Below are 19,575 nucleotides of genomic sequence, written 5' to 3' on the forward strand. Positions count from 1 at the left end.
TGGACTGGTAAGAGCGGCTAATTAAATTTTCCCACAGATATGGAAGAATATAATTACATTTTCCGTTCCAACTAAATTACCATACTCGTAATTTTTATTATGAATTGGGGGTATGCGTGGCAAAAATTAATTACGTTCATGTTTTATCAAATGTGATTTTGTAAATTTTGCAAGTCGTTACGTGCAGCAAGAACTTATGTTTAATAGAAAAATTATGCTCGGAACTATATATGATATGTAAATAAAACTTATACATACTGTTCCTCGATTTAAAACTTTTTCAAGATTTCAAGCGCTTTGAGTGATATAGAAAATATCGACATTTTTCGTTAAGTTATTTTCTAGAAGCGAATTTAGCTCAAAAAGACCGAGATATTACAATGCGATATCGACGGTCTTTGATATACTTGTTGTAGAAAACGACGCATTTTATGCACGTTACACGCATTGTCAAGAGATGCTATAAATGAAGCGAGCATTTTGTCATATCGAACACGATATCGCAGTGAATAGCTTTATACTAGGAAACGCTCGCGATATAAGCGAACATTCGTGAAATCACTCACGCGTAATATCTTTCTGATAAGTGTATGCAGTAAAACTGCTATAAAAAACATCTCAGAATTCGCAAGGACGTACAAACAGCGTTATAGCTTGTAAAATTTGAAGTTTGGATGTATTTTTTATTATTATTGGAATTTAAATATTTAAAAACTTGTCATTTTGATTCTGAAGTCATAGTTTAGAATTTTGTATACGTTAGAATTGAACAATCGCTAATAAATTTAATTTTAATTTTTGATATTTAATTACAAAGAAAAATATATTTTTGGGTAAACTTTCAAAGACTACTCATGCCTAATTATCATGAATTTTGATGAAAAATACTCCAAATGATTTCAGATGAATGTCCTTAAATGGATTTCTATTAAAAAAAGAGTTTAAATAACATTATATATCATTGATAATATATTATATTATCTTCTTAGACTTTCCTCATATTGTGATCATATATTTGCTTCATCATATATTTGCATATATATATCATCAAATGTTTTGCCTAAATATTTTAAATCAAAAGATAAAGTAATTACATCACAGTGAATTAAATTAAGTTAAATCAAAACAAACATTCATTTATTATCATACGTAGACATCAATGCGTAGACAATCACAGTGCATAGATAAGTCTAGGAAAGTAGTATAATACTAAAAACAATACATAATGTTATTTGAATATTTTTGGCATTAAATTTATAATAATTATTAAGCATGGCGGTTTTCAGATATTTATCTCACTAACGAGATATTCACGCATGATTCACATGAATGAGTCTAATTTACATTTTGTTCTATAAAAATAGGATGAAGATTAAAGTTACTCACATTTGCTGCTTATTTCTTGACGATGTTTTGTTGATGTCCCGTTGACAATGGACGGATCAGTTTAGTGCTCCAATAATTATCACCAATTTTTCAGACGAAAATGTAAAGACACTTGCGATGTTTATCTCACATAACCTCACTATTCCGAGAACCTTCACTTTATACTAACAGACCATTCTACTTTGTTATCGCTGCGTCGAATTAGGAACGAGGAGAGCACTGAGATATGCGTGATCTTCTGTATCCAATATTGATCGGTTGATCAAAGTTGTAAATATATTTGCGATAAAATAATGTTTCGTAGGTAGTGTACAAATCCAAAGCTCCGACAGAACGAATGAATGGGACAACGTCAGCTGATCGAATTCGACACATACCGCCATCTGGCGTTCGTGATATAAATTAAATTCAACGATAATGCTTCGGAAAAATTTGATGGTAATTCCTCCAACAAAAATGTATCTCGAAATTGTACAAAATCATGTCATAAAAAGATGTAAAGAGATCTGTTTTCTTTAACTGTGTCTATACTTTTCACAATGTTTCTTATTCTTTTATCTTTCCCTGGCAGAATTGCATTTGTTTCACTTTCAACCAGAGAGAAACCTGAGAGCGGCCAACACGGCGACAGTTTCTGCGACACTGATTTTCCGCACTAGGAAAGACGTTAATTAACGCGACGAGACTCCGATTATAAATATCCCGCAAGTCGACGAAATATCTGAATTTTTAAAAAAAGCATCAGAGAAAATCACGTTGATGTTGTCATGGGTGAAATCTTACCCTGGTATATATATTTCTATTTTCGAAATAAAAAAGCCAAACGAATGCAATTAAATGTTATTTATCATCATTGAATATTAGATGAAAAGTAGAAAAGTTATTGTCCGTAACGGACAATCTAACATTTAATAAGAACGAGACAAAATTCGCACGGGATGAAATTCCACCCTTTAACGCTACCATGACGTTTAATTATTCTCCGAAAACGACATCACAACAACTTTGACACTCTGTACAATTAGTTGCTAACACATTTTCTAATCGTATACATTCCTCCTTAATTAACATAAAGCTAACAAATGTCCGATGCTTCGACAGAGTAATTTTCTTTATTTTCAGTAATCAATAAATAGAGTACATTAATATTGCGTACAGTTGAAAGGCCTCCTCGCATTCTCCTCGTCATTGAACTTTCGAGAAAAGAAAAGATGCCCAAGGGCAAGTCTCTCTTGCTTCAACCGCTGCCGAGGCCCGCAATGTTTACATCGCGCCGATTGTGTTGATCGGCTCTCGAGCGACGACACTTTTTGCCCTTCGTATTAATCCTCGCGCGTCTCGCGTACTCGATCTCATTCCATCAGCAGCAGCCGTGCGCGACGCGCTCGTCACTTCCGTCTCGTGTAATTGAAAGAAATGTATCTCGTCGATCCTCGAGATACTCAATCGGCATCGCGTCGGTATCGTGTTGATTAACCGCACGATCGAATCGCGAGTATCGACACTAGAAATGTGAGCGAGTGAAATCCGAAGGATTTCCAGCAGCCGAGAAGCAGGACGCCGGCAGTGATACGTCACATTTCCAGGTATGTGAAATCATTTATTATGCGGGTAGTCTCCCATAACGAGAGCGGACATTTGACGAATTTTCCGGGAATAAGAAGTCGGAATTTCGCGCTCGGCATTCACAATCCGTCATCATCCGACTAGTAATCATCACTTTATGAATTTGCAATTACTCTCGTCAATCTCTGTCTGTCTATCTATTTATTGCATTGTTGTATACAAAAGATATTGATCCAGACAGAGACGGATAACGGTCCATGAGTACGGATTTCTAATTCATGTTCTCAATCAAACATTCTGAATAATTCCCAATCGTGTGAATATACCGGTCTTGTGTAGAATATTCAACGTCATACCGTTTCTTAGACTGCGACCTTTTTTGTTTTCGGTCAGCGCTTCTTTCAAGTCTATTTACTCTCGTTACGGGATCTAAATTTAACTGTCCATTCGTAAAAGAGTATTTTCGAGAGCACACAACTGTTGTCTCCGCTTCTTGTTGTCATTTTTTTTCGTCAGCTCTTTCAAGAGCTCCAAGTCCTATCTAGACTTTCAATGTCAATGAAGAAAAAAAACCGTAGCGAATATTCTCCACTCATCCCAACCAAACATTCCTTCTCTACCGCAGCTTACCAACCAAGAACGCTAAATTTTTGTTCCAGACGTTGTGAGAAGCAAGTCCGGCGGACGCGGATGGCGCACCGGAGGATCCGGTTCGGGCAGAGCAGGGTCGGCCGGAAGGTAAAATTTACAAGTTTCCTACATCTGTGTTCAACTCTTTACAATCTTTGCCTTTGCAACTTGTTCCTCATCAGCTCTCTTGAAAGCTTCATGTCTCATTTAAATTTTCAATGTTGGAACAAAAATTTAAAGATAAAAGTCCCATATCAAAATATTTCCGTATTTTCGATTCGTCTCGATCAAAGATATTCTCTCTCTACCGCAGATTATCAACTGGGACAACTACTTTTCTGTTTCAGTTGTTGCGGAAAGCAACAACAATCCGGCAGATGCGGATGCCGTACCGGAGGATCCGGTTCGGGCAGAGCAGGGTCGGCCGGAAGGTAAAATTTACAAGTTTCCTACATCTGTGTTCAACTCTTTACAATCTTTGCCTTTGCAACTTGTTCCTCATCAGCTCTCTTGAAAGCTTCATGTCTCATTTAAATTTTCAATGTTGGAACAAAAATTTAAAGATAAAAGTCCCATATCAAAATATTTCCGCATTTTCCATTCGTCCCGATCAAAGATATTCTCTCTCTACCGCAGGTTATTAACCGGGAAAATTATTTTTCTGTTTCAGTTGTTGCGGAAAGCAACAGCAATCCGGCGGATGTGGATGCTGCATCGGAGGATCCGATTCGGGCCAAGCAGAGTCGGCTTGAAGGTAAGTTTACAAGTTTATTATAGTCCTCTGTTTGATCCTTGGCGATCTAGAGCTGGGATATAATTTCCGGCTCGAGTTGAATTACGATCGCAGAGGGTAAACTACTCTTTTACTCGCCCGTACTCGTTGGTCAAATCTGATGAGCGAATGTGAATTTTTTGTTACAGAGTTGAAGCGGAACGTGGCCGACTCTGACTGCAAGTCGTTTCGGTGAGTCAAAATAAAAAGGGATACAAAATTCTGCATGATGGATGTGGGATTAAAAAATATCGTTCGAGTCAATGCAAATTGCAAATAGATTCTTGCATGTGTGTTTGTGAAACCTTGAATAAAATACATTGCTCGAAACAATCAGGGGATTACTTCATCGATAGCCCGCATTACATACGAGATTTTAAAATATCGAATGATTCTCTTTTGATGTTCAGTCATCTGAATAAAAGATATTCATATCTACAAACGCGATACGGTCATCAGCTGCTTTATTTTCATTTTTCAAGCGGGCCGCAAAATTATTTAACGAAAATTATTTGACAATATTCAATTGTCCATGTAAAATATATTCATACACATAAATGCCGATACCGTTGGCTACTTTTCTTTTATTTGCAAAACAGGCTGTAGAATTATTTGGCAATATTGTCTATTTATCACGATCCCTATTGTCTCGAGTAACGTATAAATATAAATATAATGCGCGCAGAAATTGCGCCAGCGCACGTCGAGCTTGAGGTATCCTCGCTCGCGTGCCTTTGAATATCGCGACGCAGTTACCAATATACGCGTTTTTACCGCGCTAACAAAAAGAAAGCTTAAATTCTCATTTCGCCAAAGTATCGCGAACGTCGTGACGGAAGTATCATGCGTGAAAACTTTACCCCGCTCTCTCTCTCTTTGCGCTCCCTCGGAGTGACCGGTTTCTTATTGTCTAATCTTTCCTCGCGTGCATTCGCGAATATTCTCGTAGATATCGATACTCCCGCATTTTCGCGACTTTTCAGGCGCGATCGCGAAAAGCGCCGTGCAAATCCGTTGGACGAGTCGATAAATTTTCACACGGTTCTTGCTCCTCGCCAATCGAATTTATAAAGTCCGTTTCGTAGCACGTAAAAAGTTTCCATCGATGTCGACGTAAAACGTTCGTTAATTGACGCAAATATCGCCGCTCTAATACAACTATCGACCGCGTCGCGGAAGTGTAGCAATCAACGTGGGACGCGCTGCAAGATGAATGCTGCGCGTGGAGAGCGGCAGCGGACATGGACGGACACTGATGGATCTGGTTGGATGCAACGGGGCATCATCGATATCATCATCGGTGAGCGTTTGATTCAATGCTCGCAGAGAGCTCTTTTATTATTACATTGTGCATGCCGCAAATTTGCATTGACTTTTGTAACGAAAAATATATTTCATGAATTATTGTGTATCATATATTATGGCCATATATTATTGCCATATATTGTTGCCATATATTATTGCCATATATTGTTGCCGTATATTGTTGCTATATATTATTGCCACAAATTGCCATGTATTATCGCCATATATTATGGCCACTTGAAATCGCGCGAACAATCGAGATAACTGAATTTGCCGATAATCGTAAAGGCGCGCGGCAGACGTCACGGACGGATGACAGCAGCCCGTCTCAGGGCTGCCCGATAACAATACTCTTGCTGCAATTTAACTTTAAACCACAGCAGCCTCCGGTCGCAGGAAACTTTGTATCGCGGACTAACCCCTCGAGCGGAATGTTCCCGAGAAACGCGCTTGACATAAACGCTGGTTATAAGTGAACTTGCCTCGTTAGGGCCTCGTCGCGGTATCGTTGTCGCGGAAAATAAGGAAGAAAGGGGCTAAACATCCGCACCGTTGTGAAAAGAGGGCCGATGGCGTCCCTTCGCGAGTAGAATGTTAGGCCCTTGCGAACGCGAGCGTTAAATTCCACCGCGGCTGTGAACGTCCCCCGACTAGTTTCTTCGCGGAAACCGAATCTTCATAACTCGCGCTTGATCGTGCGTTGAGACTCTATCGAGGGTGGGAGATGGACGTTGATGATATAAACGTGACAAAGTAGTCGCGCATTTTATGATCGTTCTTTAAAATAGGCGCTTCTTTCGTCGATGATAAAGACAAAAAAATCAGAGCCTGCTGCCGGTGAGGTCGTAAAAACCGCGTGTGTTTCTTTCCGTAGCTGCTCCCGCGGCTGTTCCGTAATCCGCATTACGATCATTTCTACGGATAAGTATGGGGAAAGTGACATACGCGGATAACCTTTGTCCTCTGAATAATAAGTCAAGTAAAGTTTTCCAACTCTGTGTTACATCGTATATTGGCGTTGGATATTATTAAACTTATATTACACTACAGGAATTATTTTTATGATTTATAATATTTATTCTAAACTTTAACATGAATAAACTAAAATGGCGCGCGCATAACGCGCGCTTATAGTGTTCTAGTGTTATATAAACGCGTAACAATGTGCGAGACCGTGGTAGTCAAGTACGCGTTATTATGGTTGTAGCATAGACATAAACCGCCTGAAAGTGGATGTAGCACGAACTGCCACCACATGCAGGTTTTACCGCCGAAACCTAAAAGTAGATGTAGCATCGTAGTTCTCCTCTCGAAATGGATGCAGATGGCGCCCTTTCCCAGTCGGCGGAAAGTCGGTGTCATCGAAAACACCGTGTTGGCCGCTCTCACGTTCCTCTCTGCTTGCAACACAAGAGATGTAATATGATGCATTAGAAAGAACGCCTAATGTACCGGCGCTAAAATATCTATTAAAAATATCTACCAGCGTTAAAATAGCATAAGAAGCATTTTAGTATGTCGCAAATGCATTTGTGATTCTATCTTACTCGTATCTGTCGTCGACGGGGCATAATGCGTACAAGTTACGGGTATCAACAGACATCGCGTTTAATTGCGTTTGAACAGCCCGATTGACACACTGAAGTGATCACCCGTCACCTCAATTGGACACTCCAACACTCCAAACACTCGTTCGCTCGCGATATCCACTTTGGATCTGTAAACGGACGTAACGAGTACTTGCGATTCCAGTTGAGACCTCCGCGAAACGACGTGAACTGCCGTTACTAGCGTACGATACATATTTGAACTATGTTTAAAAGATAAATGCACCATTGTGATTGGCCAAGCTTTCGATACTTCGAGAAACTCGATCACTGTGACATGCATCTATAGTCAGTTACTGAGTAGATCGGGACGCGAGATGGTACGAGCTCGAGAATCCGTTCCGCATTTTTCACGATTTTAGTTGATTGGTAAGTCTCGCATGCAAATTATTGTCACCAGGAGTATCGAAAATAAGCGCTGCGCGTTTGTTATGAAAAATATCGTCGGATAATTGGCGAAAGCGATTATCTCGTAGAACGTACCATCAGAAATGCCGGATCAAGTTGTGTGTGTTCGTTAGTACATGGCAACTAGGTTTTGAGTCAATACACTTTACTTTATCTAAATAACAAGACATCCCAATATCGTGCCAAACGTGTCCAAAATATCTGAAGAGTGTCAGGACGTCCTGAGTACACTCAGGACGACCTGAGAACATCTTATGTTATGTGGATTATGACTCGCCACGGACAAATGTGACACGCAAATTAGACCGCTGGGAAATAAATTATGTGCTTTGCTCGTGATAAGAAATATTTTGTGCATTTAACGTATTTTAAATTGCGTGATATTCTAATAAAGGGCTGCGTTCGAAAACGTCACTCGGGTACATTTGCTGCGTTGGTGTGAGAGAGACATAAAAATGAGATAAAGAAAAAGAGAGAGAGAGAGAGAGAGAGTATCCGAGTGACGTTTCCGAACGCAGCCAAGGAAGATCGTAAGTGCACAGTTATGATTGGGCGACTCGCTGTGAGAAGTATCGAAATTTCTAGAATCTCAATCGTCATATGTGCCTATGTTCAGTTAGAAAGCAGGTTGCAACAGGATAGCACACAGCTCCGAGAATCCGTGTCGTATTTCCCGCAATTCTGACTCATCGACGAGCCTCGCGTGTGAATTATCGTTGCCGGGAGTGCCGAAAATAAGTATCGCGCGTTGATTGTGAAAAATGCCGTCGGGCAGTCGCCGAAAGTGATTATCTCGCGAAACGAGCCGTCGGGAACATGATGTACGGTTTGGCGCGTTCGTCACGTAATGGCGGTCGAGTTCAAACCGCCGAACTTTATATTTTCGACTCACCGAAGGAGTCTCGCGTGCGAATTCTCGTCACCGGGACTGCCGAAAGTAAGTTTCGCGCGTCTGTCGTGACCAAACATCGTTAATTAGCCGCCGAAAGTGATTATCTCGCGAAATGGCCTGTCGGGGATGCCGGATAGAAGGTCGTACGTCATGGCAGTTTAGAGCTCAGTTGCTGCTTTCTCAACTCACCGACGGAAAGGTCGGTAAGTACCAATGTATCAACCGATAAAGCAGAGACTGCTTGAATTACGCTTGTGACTTGTTGGATTGTGCATACATTCCATTCGCGAATTTGAATCGGACGTGTAGCGATTGATTCGTAAGAAATATTGTTGCATTCTATAAGCTTCAGATAGAACTCAAGAATTAATTTTATCAGATATGTTAATGATCTTGACGTTTCATATATTTACAATCAAATCTTAAGCTCTTTCAAGTGAGATTAGCCTCGAGTGTTAATGAGATATAAAAACTGATGAGCTTCGAAGAATTTGTACAATTGCTGGTATTTGAACAATTTACGATAATACATAACATGGTTAACGGCCTTTAATGATACTTTGCAAAATCAAATTCATCCAAGTTACATTGTTCTCGCCGATGTTGCGGCAACACGTGTAAAAAAACACGTTTCGTGTGCAACATAGATAAAATCATCGCAAACGCGTTACGATGCGACAACGGCAATGCGCCAAAACGCGAATTCTGCCCTACTCCTAAAGTACGGTCAGTTGCGCAAATGCGACACACATTTGACCTAACCTAACCCAACGTCACTGTCATAATGTTAATCCGCGAATCAGTAGATAATTTTCCTAAGCTCGTACCGATCGTTATACGCAGTTTTTTTGTCAAATCAAAATATGAATCGCGATGTGCTGCGATTACATCGAGAAGAACGCGAAAAAAGTATGTGCAAAAAGGCGCATATTACAGTGACAGAGTTTCCGAATTAAGGCGTTTATTAACCTTAAACTCGCGTGCCGCTACTATGACGTAGAGACTGCAGTTGACGATAGCGAGTACCATGGGCAAGCTTAGATTAGGGTCAGAGTATATTCCATTAGTGGACGACGACATGTCGAAGGCTCGTGTTGTCATATCTTTCGCCAAAGTAGCATGGTTGACTGTGTCCTTGCCATGTGTGGCGTTTGTTTTTTGTGTCGCCTGGTCGGTCCTCTATAATTTTGAACATTCCACCTCCACGCATTGTCAGGTATAATTAATTAATTTTATACGCTAGGAACGATTGTTCTTATAATATCAAGGCCATGAAACTGGTCGTGACTCAAGTGCTGTCAATGTGAATGACTGTGATTTTTTTTTCATGATAAGAAACAAGAGAGAGGTTCTTAATTAATTATATCAACTGGGAGATTGAAGGGAACTTTGAAATAACAAGATACTTGATCTGTAAATTGTGAAAATATTCCGTGTTTATAGAAAGTAGTTCTTTGCTGTGACATGATATTTTCAGGTATACAATTTTTTACCCTCTGTCTCGGCAGCTATTGGTCACTACAGACCTCAGAGAGATATATGGAAAACTGCCATAGCCTTACAAGCAATTGTCAGAATTTTAGTATGCATGATGTACTATCGTTATTATAAGGAACATGTTTACAAGTGGGCACGATACTTAAGTAACATTGCACTTGCCATGTACATCATTGAAAATATATCTCTTGTGACATTGAGCTTTTGGACTTCCGATGAGAATTATGGTATGCAAAATGCATGTATAAATATTCATATGTGTTATTAAACATAAGAATATTACACGCATTTTGCGATGCAATAACATTGACATATAACGTGGCATTTCTTACAGCATTTCATAAGATGTCTTTCATAACATTTTTGCTAACGTCCTTTATACACATGTTCCTAGTGTATTTTATTATGAGGAATTGTCGAAACGTTACAAAAGACTGGTTTGATGTTGCTTCTTTGAAATGGAAATGGAGATCAATGATGTTAAACGTATTATGTATAATAATTGCCTGCTATTTCTTTTATAGGCATAATAAATACTGTGAACCTTTTGGTAAGACGATTTCAATTGATATTGTCGTTATTATAATGTCGTTCTTATTATCTTAGAACGACTGTATAATTTCAGTATATTCAATGTTCGCATTGAGCGAATATGGAGTTGTGCTTTCAAACATGGGATTTCACCTAACTGCAGCATTGGATTTTGCTACAACGCGCCTGCTGATATCAGGAAATGGGCTTCGCATCATTTAATAGTATTTTACATACATCACAGGTTGAATGTTACGTATATATACTTAAGCAATAATGTACATATAATGTACATATTTTTATCTAAAATCTAATATGTCTGTCTCCTAAATTAGAGAAGAGGATTAGACGATTTACTTAACAATATCAGTCGCAGGTTCTAAAAAGTCTTGTAGATAGTAGTAGATCAAATCTTTTTACAGAAACAAATTTCTCAGAGTGGTTTAGGTCGTACGTTAGATATATGCATATATATTTTATTTCTTAGAAAACCAAATTACTTAGGTATACTATACGAAATATTATTTGATTCAGAAAATATACCTATATCTAGCTTCTTTAGGTATCCTTCGTTAAAAGTACCTGTTCCTTCTCTTGTTATTTCTTATTTGATCGATTAAATAATCATGCATGCTGATGTTGACCATACTGTTGCGTTAGAACTTAAAATCGACATCGAGTTTATCAGCGATAAATTTTGCTATCGCCATAGAGCTAGTCGCGGCAGGTGATGGCGCGTTTCGACAATGCAGCACTCTGCTTCCGATAGTACCGGTACCGGAGTCGAAAATAAAATCATCGACTAGCTTACCGTCATTATCCAGCGCCTGTGCTCTCACACCCGTCGGCCCTCTGTGAACATAATTTAATTACGGACAGTTCGTGAGAGTTTTACGAGAGCGGGTACTATTACATAAAGAATACTGACCTTTTGACATCCTTGTATGTAATTTCCGGGATAAACTTTTGCAGGTCTTTTACCGCTAGCGGGTAGAAAATCGATTTTATCACTTCCGTGCAGCCCGGTATGAAGTATCGGAAGCACAGTTTGTATAAGCCGGGGAATTTCGCCATTTCTATGCAATCTCTTATATTTATATCGAACCAGCTGAAAGAAAAATTACGCACAATTTTAAAATCGTTATCTTGTATATTACATACATGTAGTCTATTTACTAGCTATTTTTCTTACTTAAATAATTGCATCTAGATGTATATTTTGCAATTTCGCCTGCAGAAATTATCCGATAATACATTTATATTTAGTAAAAGAAGAAAGAATTGTAATATAATTACCTGTAGCCTTCTCTAGCAAGCGCCAGGACAGCGTTGGGACCTAGCCAGATATCGCTGCTCATTCTTGGTGTGAAGTGTACACCTAAGAATGGAAATCTGGGATCGGGTACCGGATAGACGTTAGTCGTGCTGAGATGCCGTTTGTTCTCATTCAGCAGAAGGTACTCGCCACGAAAAGGGATTATACGTGGACTTAGATCGCAGCCCGTCATCACCGCCAGGCGATCTGAATGTAAACCGCCGCACGTCAGCACATTCTTCGTTGGTATGCACTTCAGCAGGAAAGTAGTCAGGGCATTAAGCGACTGTGTGCAACGTGCGAGAAAGGATACGCGATTAGATTAATAGGAACTCTTACTCGATTTTTCGATTGTACGGATATGGGACTCAGTTCACTTTGTCCTTTTGCCTCCGCCATCTCCGCGAACCCTGTTACTTCGAAGTTTAGAAAAATCTCACCTCCCATTTTCTGAAAATCGTTTGCGAAATGTTGGCACACCACTGCCCAATCTACTATGCCGGTCCATGGTGACCATAAAGCTTTTTCTCCCTGCGGACATGATATGATTATTCAAGTGTCTTGGAATTATCATACTTTTGTATGCAATTATATTTTTCAGCATATACAGAACATTAAGAGATTACAAGGGCGATGACATTTCAAATTAGATTTACATTTTAATCTGGCTTCAAATTTGACAATAAATTTATAGCTGAACGAATGCGTTCCGAGATATATAGGGTGTCCCATTTTAAAGGACCCACTCAAATATCTCAGAAACATTGCGTTAAATCGAAAAATGCTTAAGACCAAAGTTGTTTAGCTTGAAAGGGGACATAGGACAGCGATAGCATTTTGTTTATAGATGGCTCCATTTTCGAGATATTTACTGATTATCAATTTTCTTAAATGGAAGTCCAAATTTTTTATTATATCATCTTTTTCTACCAATTTGAAATTTGAACAACTTTTGTCTGAAATATTTTTTTATTTGCTTAATATATTTTGAGATATTTAAAAAAAACTTGGTAACTTTTCCAACATTTATCTTACGATATTTCGCCAACTATTCGTCGAATGAAAAAATAGTATTAGACTTTTTTACTTTATTTACTATCAAGAATATACTACTATAATAGTGCCCTAACTTTTATTAATTTAACAATTTTGAAACTTCCAAAGGTCGATAAGTAATTAGTGATGTAATTGATATCGTAAGGTAAATGTTGGAAAGTTACCAAGTTTTCCTTAAATATCTCAAAATATATTAAGCAAATAAAAAAATGTTTCAGACAAAAGTTGTTTAAATTAAATTAATCGGTAGAAAGAGGTGATACAAAAAACTGGGATTTTCATTTAAGAAAATTGATAATCAGTGAATATCTCGAAATATCTGGCGCCATCTATAAACGAAGTGCTATCGCTGTCCTATGTCCCCCTTCAAGCTAAACAACTTTTGTCTTAAGCATTTTTCAATTTAACGCAATGTTTCTGAGACATTTGAGTGGGTCCCTTAAAATGGGACACCCTGTATATCTTGTATATTAAAAGCACAATCTTTTTTATATTCAAACACGATTACATGCTTTTCGCTTGCGTTATACCTGACACTTGAGTTCGTATTTTGATATGCAGTCTTTTTCAACAATCTGAAGATCCGGGACGTTGTTCTTCGTACCTCGATCGAAGAGTAGGTCTATTTGCTTTGCTTGGTCCTGGTTCTGGGCGACAATAAGCTTGCCGATTTTCTTGTGCGGTATGTTGTTCTTGCAGAAGTATTCGTACGAGAGTTTCAGACCTTCCACACAAAGTTTCGCCTATAAGTTAACGCTGCCGTTTGTTATTCATCATTACTACACGTGCATTGCACAAGCAGAAACAAATGTTGATAATTTCTTGTAGGCGAAAGTAGTATGCTTTTCGTTACCGTGTTTAAATTCTGCATTCGTTTATGGTCTTATTTTTCAGTTCTCGAGTTTACTTGATTTAATTCGCATCGTGCATTAACGCCCAAAGAAGGCGAAGAGAGGCAAGTCGTATCATAATGTGATGATAAAGAGCAGCATTAATTTACCGCTTGTTAGTCCCTACCTTTTATCTTATCACAGCGAGGATTCAGAGGTATCGACTTTCCCAAAGCAGCTGCAGCTGCGAGAAGTCACGGTTTATTTTGGTTTACCTTCATGCTTCCAGGGGTATAATAAATTCCGGCGTGCACCACACCGCTGTTGTGTCCCGTTTGATGTTTAGCCAGCGCGTTTTCTTTTTCGACAATTGCCATTTTCAGGTTCGGGTGTCTCATGATCATCTCACGGGCCGTGGCGCATCCAACGATGCCGCCGCCGACGATCACCAGATCGTACACGGAACATTGATTCCCGCTGAAAATTTAGTTTGCCTGAATTATTCATATAGTTCTCTCTCTCTCTCTCTCTCTCTCTCTCTCTCTCTCTCTCTCTTTATGTGTATGTTTTTTATTTTTATTTAAGAGACAATAATTTCGTGAATTACTTTAGGCAATGCACAGAATTTGAGACAATTGGTTTCAACATTGAAAATGTGCAATATTTCTTTGTATCGTTCATTAACCAATAGTAAAAATAATAAATACGGATGACAGATTCACTGAGGAAGTTAAAAATGGAATTAATATATTCTGGTATAAAATATTTTTAATAAATGCGAAAAATATATGATTAAAGACAAATATTGTGAAATATGTATTATAAATATACATTATCTTGTATTATAAATATACATTATATATCACACACAATAAATATATACATATACACATTACATATATTAAATCATTACCAAAAGTAATAAAATAGAAAATACTGTGTTTCTCTATAAATGAGAAAATTATATGGAAATATAATCTCTACGTCAATCCGCTAAGTATTAAGTTACCTAAGCTTTGTTAGGTACGTGACATGTTTATTAATTCTCGGCTGTAGCTTATTATCAAACATTGACTGGAGATTTGAGTAAAAAGTTGGTAGTTGCACGTTGGATTAAATAGTGTTATCGTTATTAAACGCTAATATCGCGAAAGAAATTTCGAAATTTAAATAAGGATATTTGAGAATAATGATATTTAACATATCCTTGAGTCTTACGACAAAAATCGTTCAACGTACTAACCTTGAGAGAAATCTGTGATGGTATAAGTAATGTAGCTGTGGAATAATTCTCGTGGTTAGAGATGCCATCACGTTTGTGCCCATATTAGATGTTCACGACAGATTTGAATGGGTTTCCTACAAGAACATTGTAATCTTTTACGATTATATTACTTCGGGTAAATGTACGTAGCTAAAAGAAATGATCACATTCATGTCATTTGAATTTTAACAACTGACAGTTAATTTCCTTTTCCTTCTTTCTGTCGATAATTCACCGACGATACAGTAAGCTGCTTTTGATAAATCCAAGTTTAGCACACGCGTGAAAGATTCGGGAAAGTTTTAATTTAATTGTAAAGTTGGAAATGCCAGTTAATGTACACACACACACACACACACACATATACTATATGTAATCATACATATTATTATATTCGTTTCCTTTACTTTTACTTACACATTTTATTCACGTAGATATCGATGCGTGGGGATTAGTTATATAATAAGGTATAATACAATATTCTAATCGTGATTGTTATGGCATTAACAGATTGTATTCACATTGCAAAATGTTGTTTTTATCGCATGATTAAGGTTAGAAAAAGCGCGATATCGCTAGGGATATATATACGCCAAAAGAAAGAACAAGCAGATAACAGTCGCGTCTAGATTAATGACAGAATGAAATATGAACGCTAGGTAGATGGATATAACGCACCAAAACGATCCTCGTGGAATGCTATGTTCTTCGAATTGCACTTGAGACATGATATGAAATTACCTTAAAGGCCGTTATCACGGTACCAAGACGTTATCTGAACATGGCAGCACTGATAGAACAAAATCCAGATGTCTTACAATACTAGCTCGTCGTTGTCACGAGGAGCTATGACTCAATAGTATTTCATAGGTACTAAACAACTGGCTCAGGAACGGCATTAGACTGAAGTTTTAGAAGTGCATTCGATCTCTTCCTCTTGATCTCTCGTACATATTACGATTTTATTGGACTTTTTTTAACTTAACATCCCTTAACTAAGTGTAATTATTAATGATGATATTTCTTATTTTTATTCAGTTTCTACTTAACATCGATATAAAATAGACTCATTTTTATGATTATTTTAACAATTGATTGTAGATTGAAGGGAAAATTGTTAGGGTGAGACATTAAATATATATTGCATTCGTAATGTATAATTATTGTTAATCAATATTATTTATTGCTAATCAATAGCCAATAATCCTAAAATAGAATATTAACGGAGTCTCGATAATGGAATATGTTAACGATAGTTATTCCTTTGTGAATTATTATTGGTGATTATTGGTGATTATTATTGGAAATATAATCATTTTCTGATCAATAATTGAATTTAATCCGCATGCTAAAGAGACCGTCCCTGAGATGTTGTGCGTTATATTGATTGTTGTAATCGATAAAGTCGGTTGCACTGGCAAGTGGCGCCTCACGCGGTGCGATGCGGTGCAATTCGATACTTCGTGTCGACGTGCATATCGATTATCGAAAATTTCAAATAGCAGTATCCTGATCGTTCGCACCGCGATGAAACTGGATTTATTTGCGCGTCAAATAATGCGCGTCTGTTTATTCATGTCCTTCGTATGTGCTTGTTGTAATACATATATGACTAATGAAGGATCTATCTAACTTGTAGCTGGAGCATATTTGCGTAAATATTCCGCACATACTCATACGTATACATTTATCATATATCATGAAGTATAAAAAGCGTATAAAAATACAGTTAAAAGTCATTTTGATATCGAAATGATTATAATGAAACTGGTAACGGATATCTTTTCTTATAAAGTAATCTGATAGATATTAGCATGTTTGTAACAAATATATCCATTGATTATCAAAATACAATTTAAATCATGCGTGAGTAACGGAAATTTTCAAATCCATCTATAATGATGGAAATAGTCATTTTATCTCGTGCCAATGAAACTCGTAATTAAAATAAGACACCTTCTATTAGAAAGGCAATACATTTATGAATACCGTAAAACATAATATTGACAACGACCAGAATAAAATGCAGTGACTTGTATATTATTAATTGACGTTTAACGCTAAAAATGTTCTACCTCGTATTTCATTAATATAATTCAGAATCTAAATCAGGCGGATAATATTCATAATCGAATGACTACGTTTATCGTTAAATGCAGCATTAAGTACATACGAGAATACCAGCATGCGCAATAAATATAACGAGTTATCGAGGCCGCCACGGTGATTTCGAAACGACTTTTTCCTAAGTGACAAATGACCGTGTCGGCAACTCGACTTTGCTTCTCGACAAACAGCGCACTTATGTAGGACCGTAGAAATCAATTAACACCCTAACAGTGCTTCAGTGCGTTAGATGTTCTTTCTTCATACGCGAATCTCGTGGCACTCTGACATTTTTAAAAGGTTTTAAAGATCATCCATTTGAACCATTCATTGTGAAATATCAAAACATTTTTTAATCTAATCGAATTTTCTCATCACAATTATAAGATCTGCAATATCTTTTTATATTTTTCATTTTAAAAAACGTATTTTGTTGAGATAGTTGTCAATAGATACAAACGATATGTTAATTTTTTAATTTTTTAATTACATATTGCTCGTTAATTTTTTAATTACATATTGCTCGATTTCTGGAAATTGTTGATGTACAATCAGGATTTATATACAATACGTAATTAACACAAACTAATAATATATAAATGTCACGAGCATGTGTCGAGACACAAAAATTTAATTCTTTGTCTAGAAAATCTAGTGTCTAGAAAATCGACTTTTTTGTAGTCGAGAAAGATTTTTGTATCAATTGTGCCTTTTTAATGGTATGCATGACCTCGATGCTCGACTTGACGTCGTGTCACGTGTGCTCTCGTAGGATCGAAAGAAAAAACAACGATATCGGCGACGACGATGACGACGACGACGACGACGACGACGACGACGACGACGACGACTACGACACGGTAGATATTGTTTCGCCGAGGTTTCTCGCGCGGTGATAAATGACCCCGCGTCCACATTTCTCAGTTCCTCGTTGCGCGCGGATGTATGAACGCGTACGAAGTCGAACGGTTCGCGAACGGCCGAAGAGTAATTGGCAGTTATGCGGCAGACGTAATCCAATTTATCATTTAGCAAAGGAAACGGAGTAATATCTCCGTGAGAAATAACGTCGTAGACGTAACCGCGAAAGGAATACGCGGTTGAAAATGCCGAGTTGCCTGCCTGCATCGTCAGTCTCGCGTTTGCGTTTCAGCACCCGCAACATTTCGTTATCTACTCGCGCGCGATTTATTCCACTCGAAATCCTTCATTTCACGTTATTTCTAAGACTCGAATGTTGAACCAGCGTTGAAATATCTCCGTCTTATAAAAATGGATCCCATGCACCCGCGATTTCCCCCCCGCGAGAGATCCGGGGTCGGCGCGAAGAGAACGTCGTATCAAGACCACGTCTTACATAGTAAGCGCTAATATTTCATTGTTCTAAATGCACCTCGCTCGCTTTCTCTAAGCGCAATACCATTAATCCCGTCATCAATAATCGCACGCTCGCGGTATCAGGAGCATTATTTTAAAGACAGGCGTGCCCACGCGCGACCGAGTGGAGATATAAATAAACGATCGCTTAATAGCGTTGGCACGGTGCCCGGTAAACAATTTCGATGTCGGTACGATCGTGGCGCGGTTTCACGATATTAGCGGCAAGTTTCGTTATCCTGCGGAGAAGGGGGGTTGGGGATGCATTACGTAAGCGCGCGCGCTCATAGAATGCGCCAATGCACGAAAGTTCGCCCGTGTTTTCGACCGGGTTCGTTCATCTGCGACGTACGCGGATCCCGACACTTTGATTAAGTAAGAAAAGTTTCGACTGAGAGTTGTATAACGCGGCCAATCATCATACGGCCAGCTGCACCGCACCGTGCGCCGCACCTGGCCACTATTATCGCTCGGTATCTGTAAATTCCTGCCCTTTCCAACCCTCTTTCCCATTGTCTCGTCTCGCTCCTTGGAGTACCGGGGTCTTTTGCACATCTCTACGGCACCCACCACCGGTTGGCTGTGACTGTCTTTCTGTTTTACGATCTCGTACATCAGCAGCGAGATACTTCTATGTCGGTGCTGCGACGGTATTCGTCGTGAAGTTCCACGCAGCTTGTAGTACGTACGAAGTTACCGCAAATATCCCGCGAGTGCTCTCTTCATTCTCGCTGAGCGAATACTTCGCTGAAGTGAGAATGACTCAAGTTTTATACGAGCGATCGTTTCTTCTCGTCTGGAAAGAAACCGCGGTCGCCTGGTTATACAATTATCTAGTAAAAAGCTAACGGTAAACTGAAATGGGAAAATGTTTTATTTTAAAATGCGTTCGCAAAGTGTATAGACTGCAAACGAGCTGCGAAGAAACGAGGTTTCGTTAATAAGATACTTTTATTAATAAGGACAGAGATCTAGGGACTTTCTCTCGTTTCTTATTTGTATGAAAATTAGAGAAGAACATAATAGCTAATGA

General features: G+C 38.4%; 4 protein-coding genes across 6 annotated transcripts in view; 2 read left to right on the forward strand and 2 right to left on the reverse strand.

Annotated features, from left to right (window-relative positions):
• LOC105186312 (WW domain-binding protein 4) overlaps positions 1–1,746 on the reverse strand; it is a 32,112-nt gene extending 30,366 nt beyond the window's left edge. Inside the window, exon 1 of one of the 2 annotated variants that reach the window (XM_011146410.3) lies at positions 1,387–1,746. In XM_011146410.3, the coding sequence (XP_011144712.1) occupies positions 1,387–1,388 (2 nt within the window). In that variant the 5' untranslated portion in view covers positions 1,389–1,746. The remainder of the gene's footprint in view (positions 1–1,386) is intronic. The other variant, XM_025304166.1, reaches the window with a different exon arrangement.
• Positions 1,747–8,290: 6,544 nt separating this feature from the next.
• The window catches only part of Trim9 (E3 ubiquitin-protein ligase Trim9), a 106,155-nt gene continuing 94,870 nt past the window's right edge, over positions 8,291–19,575 (forward strand). Inside the window, exon 1 of one of the 2 annotated variants that reach the window (XM_025304160.1) lies at positions 8,291–8,765. In XM_025304160.1, coding sequence (XP_025159945.1) covers positions 8,679–8,765 — 87 coding nt within the window. In that variant the 5' untranslated portion in view covers positions 8,291–8,678. Of the gene's footprint in view, positions 8,770–19,575 lie in introns of both variants that reach the window. The other variant, XM_025304161.1, reaches the window with a different exon arrangement.
• Positions 9,245–11,151, forward strand: LOC105186317 (post-GPI attachment to proteins factor 2). Its single transcript, XM_011146416.3, has 4 exons — positions 9,245–9,782; positions 10,044–10,290; positions 10,398–10,613; positions 10,689–11,151. Exons 1-4 carry the CDS (start codon positions 9,594–9,596, stop codon positions 10,814–10,816), a joined length of 780 nt encoding a protein of 259 aa, XP_011144718.1. The 5' UTR covers positions 9,245–9,593; the 3' UTR covers positions 10,817–11,151.
• On the reverse strand, positions 11,215–15,909 carry L2HGDH (L-2-hydroxyglutarate dehydrogenase). Its single transcript, XM_011146415.3, has 8 exons — positions 15,801–15,909; positions 15,039–15,154; positions 14,071–14,272; positions 13,496–13,708; positions 12,249–12,440; positions 11,891–12,162; positions 11,523–11,702; positions 11,215–11,446 (listed from the first exon to the last, which is right to left on the reverse strand). The coding sequence occupies exons 2-8, from the start codon at positions 15,119–15,121 to the stop codon at positions 11,251–11,253; spliced, it is 1,338 nt and encodes a 445-aa protein (XP_011144717.1). The 5' UTR covers positions 15,122–15,154; positions 15,801–15,909; the 3' UTR covers positions 11,215–11,250.

The sequence above is a fragment of the Harpegnathos saltator genome, unplaced genomic scaffold (genome assembly GCF_003227715.2).
Source record: "Harpegnathos saltator strain DR-91 unplaced genomic scaffold, Hsal_v8.6 scaffold594, whole genome shotgun sequence".
Classification (NCBI taxonomy): domain Eukaryota; kingdom Metazoa; phylum Arthropoda; class Insecta; order Hymenoptera; family Formicidae; genus Harpegnathos; species Harpegnathos saltator.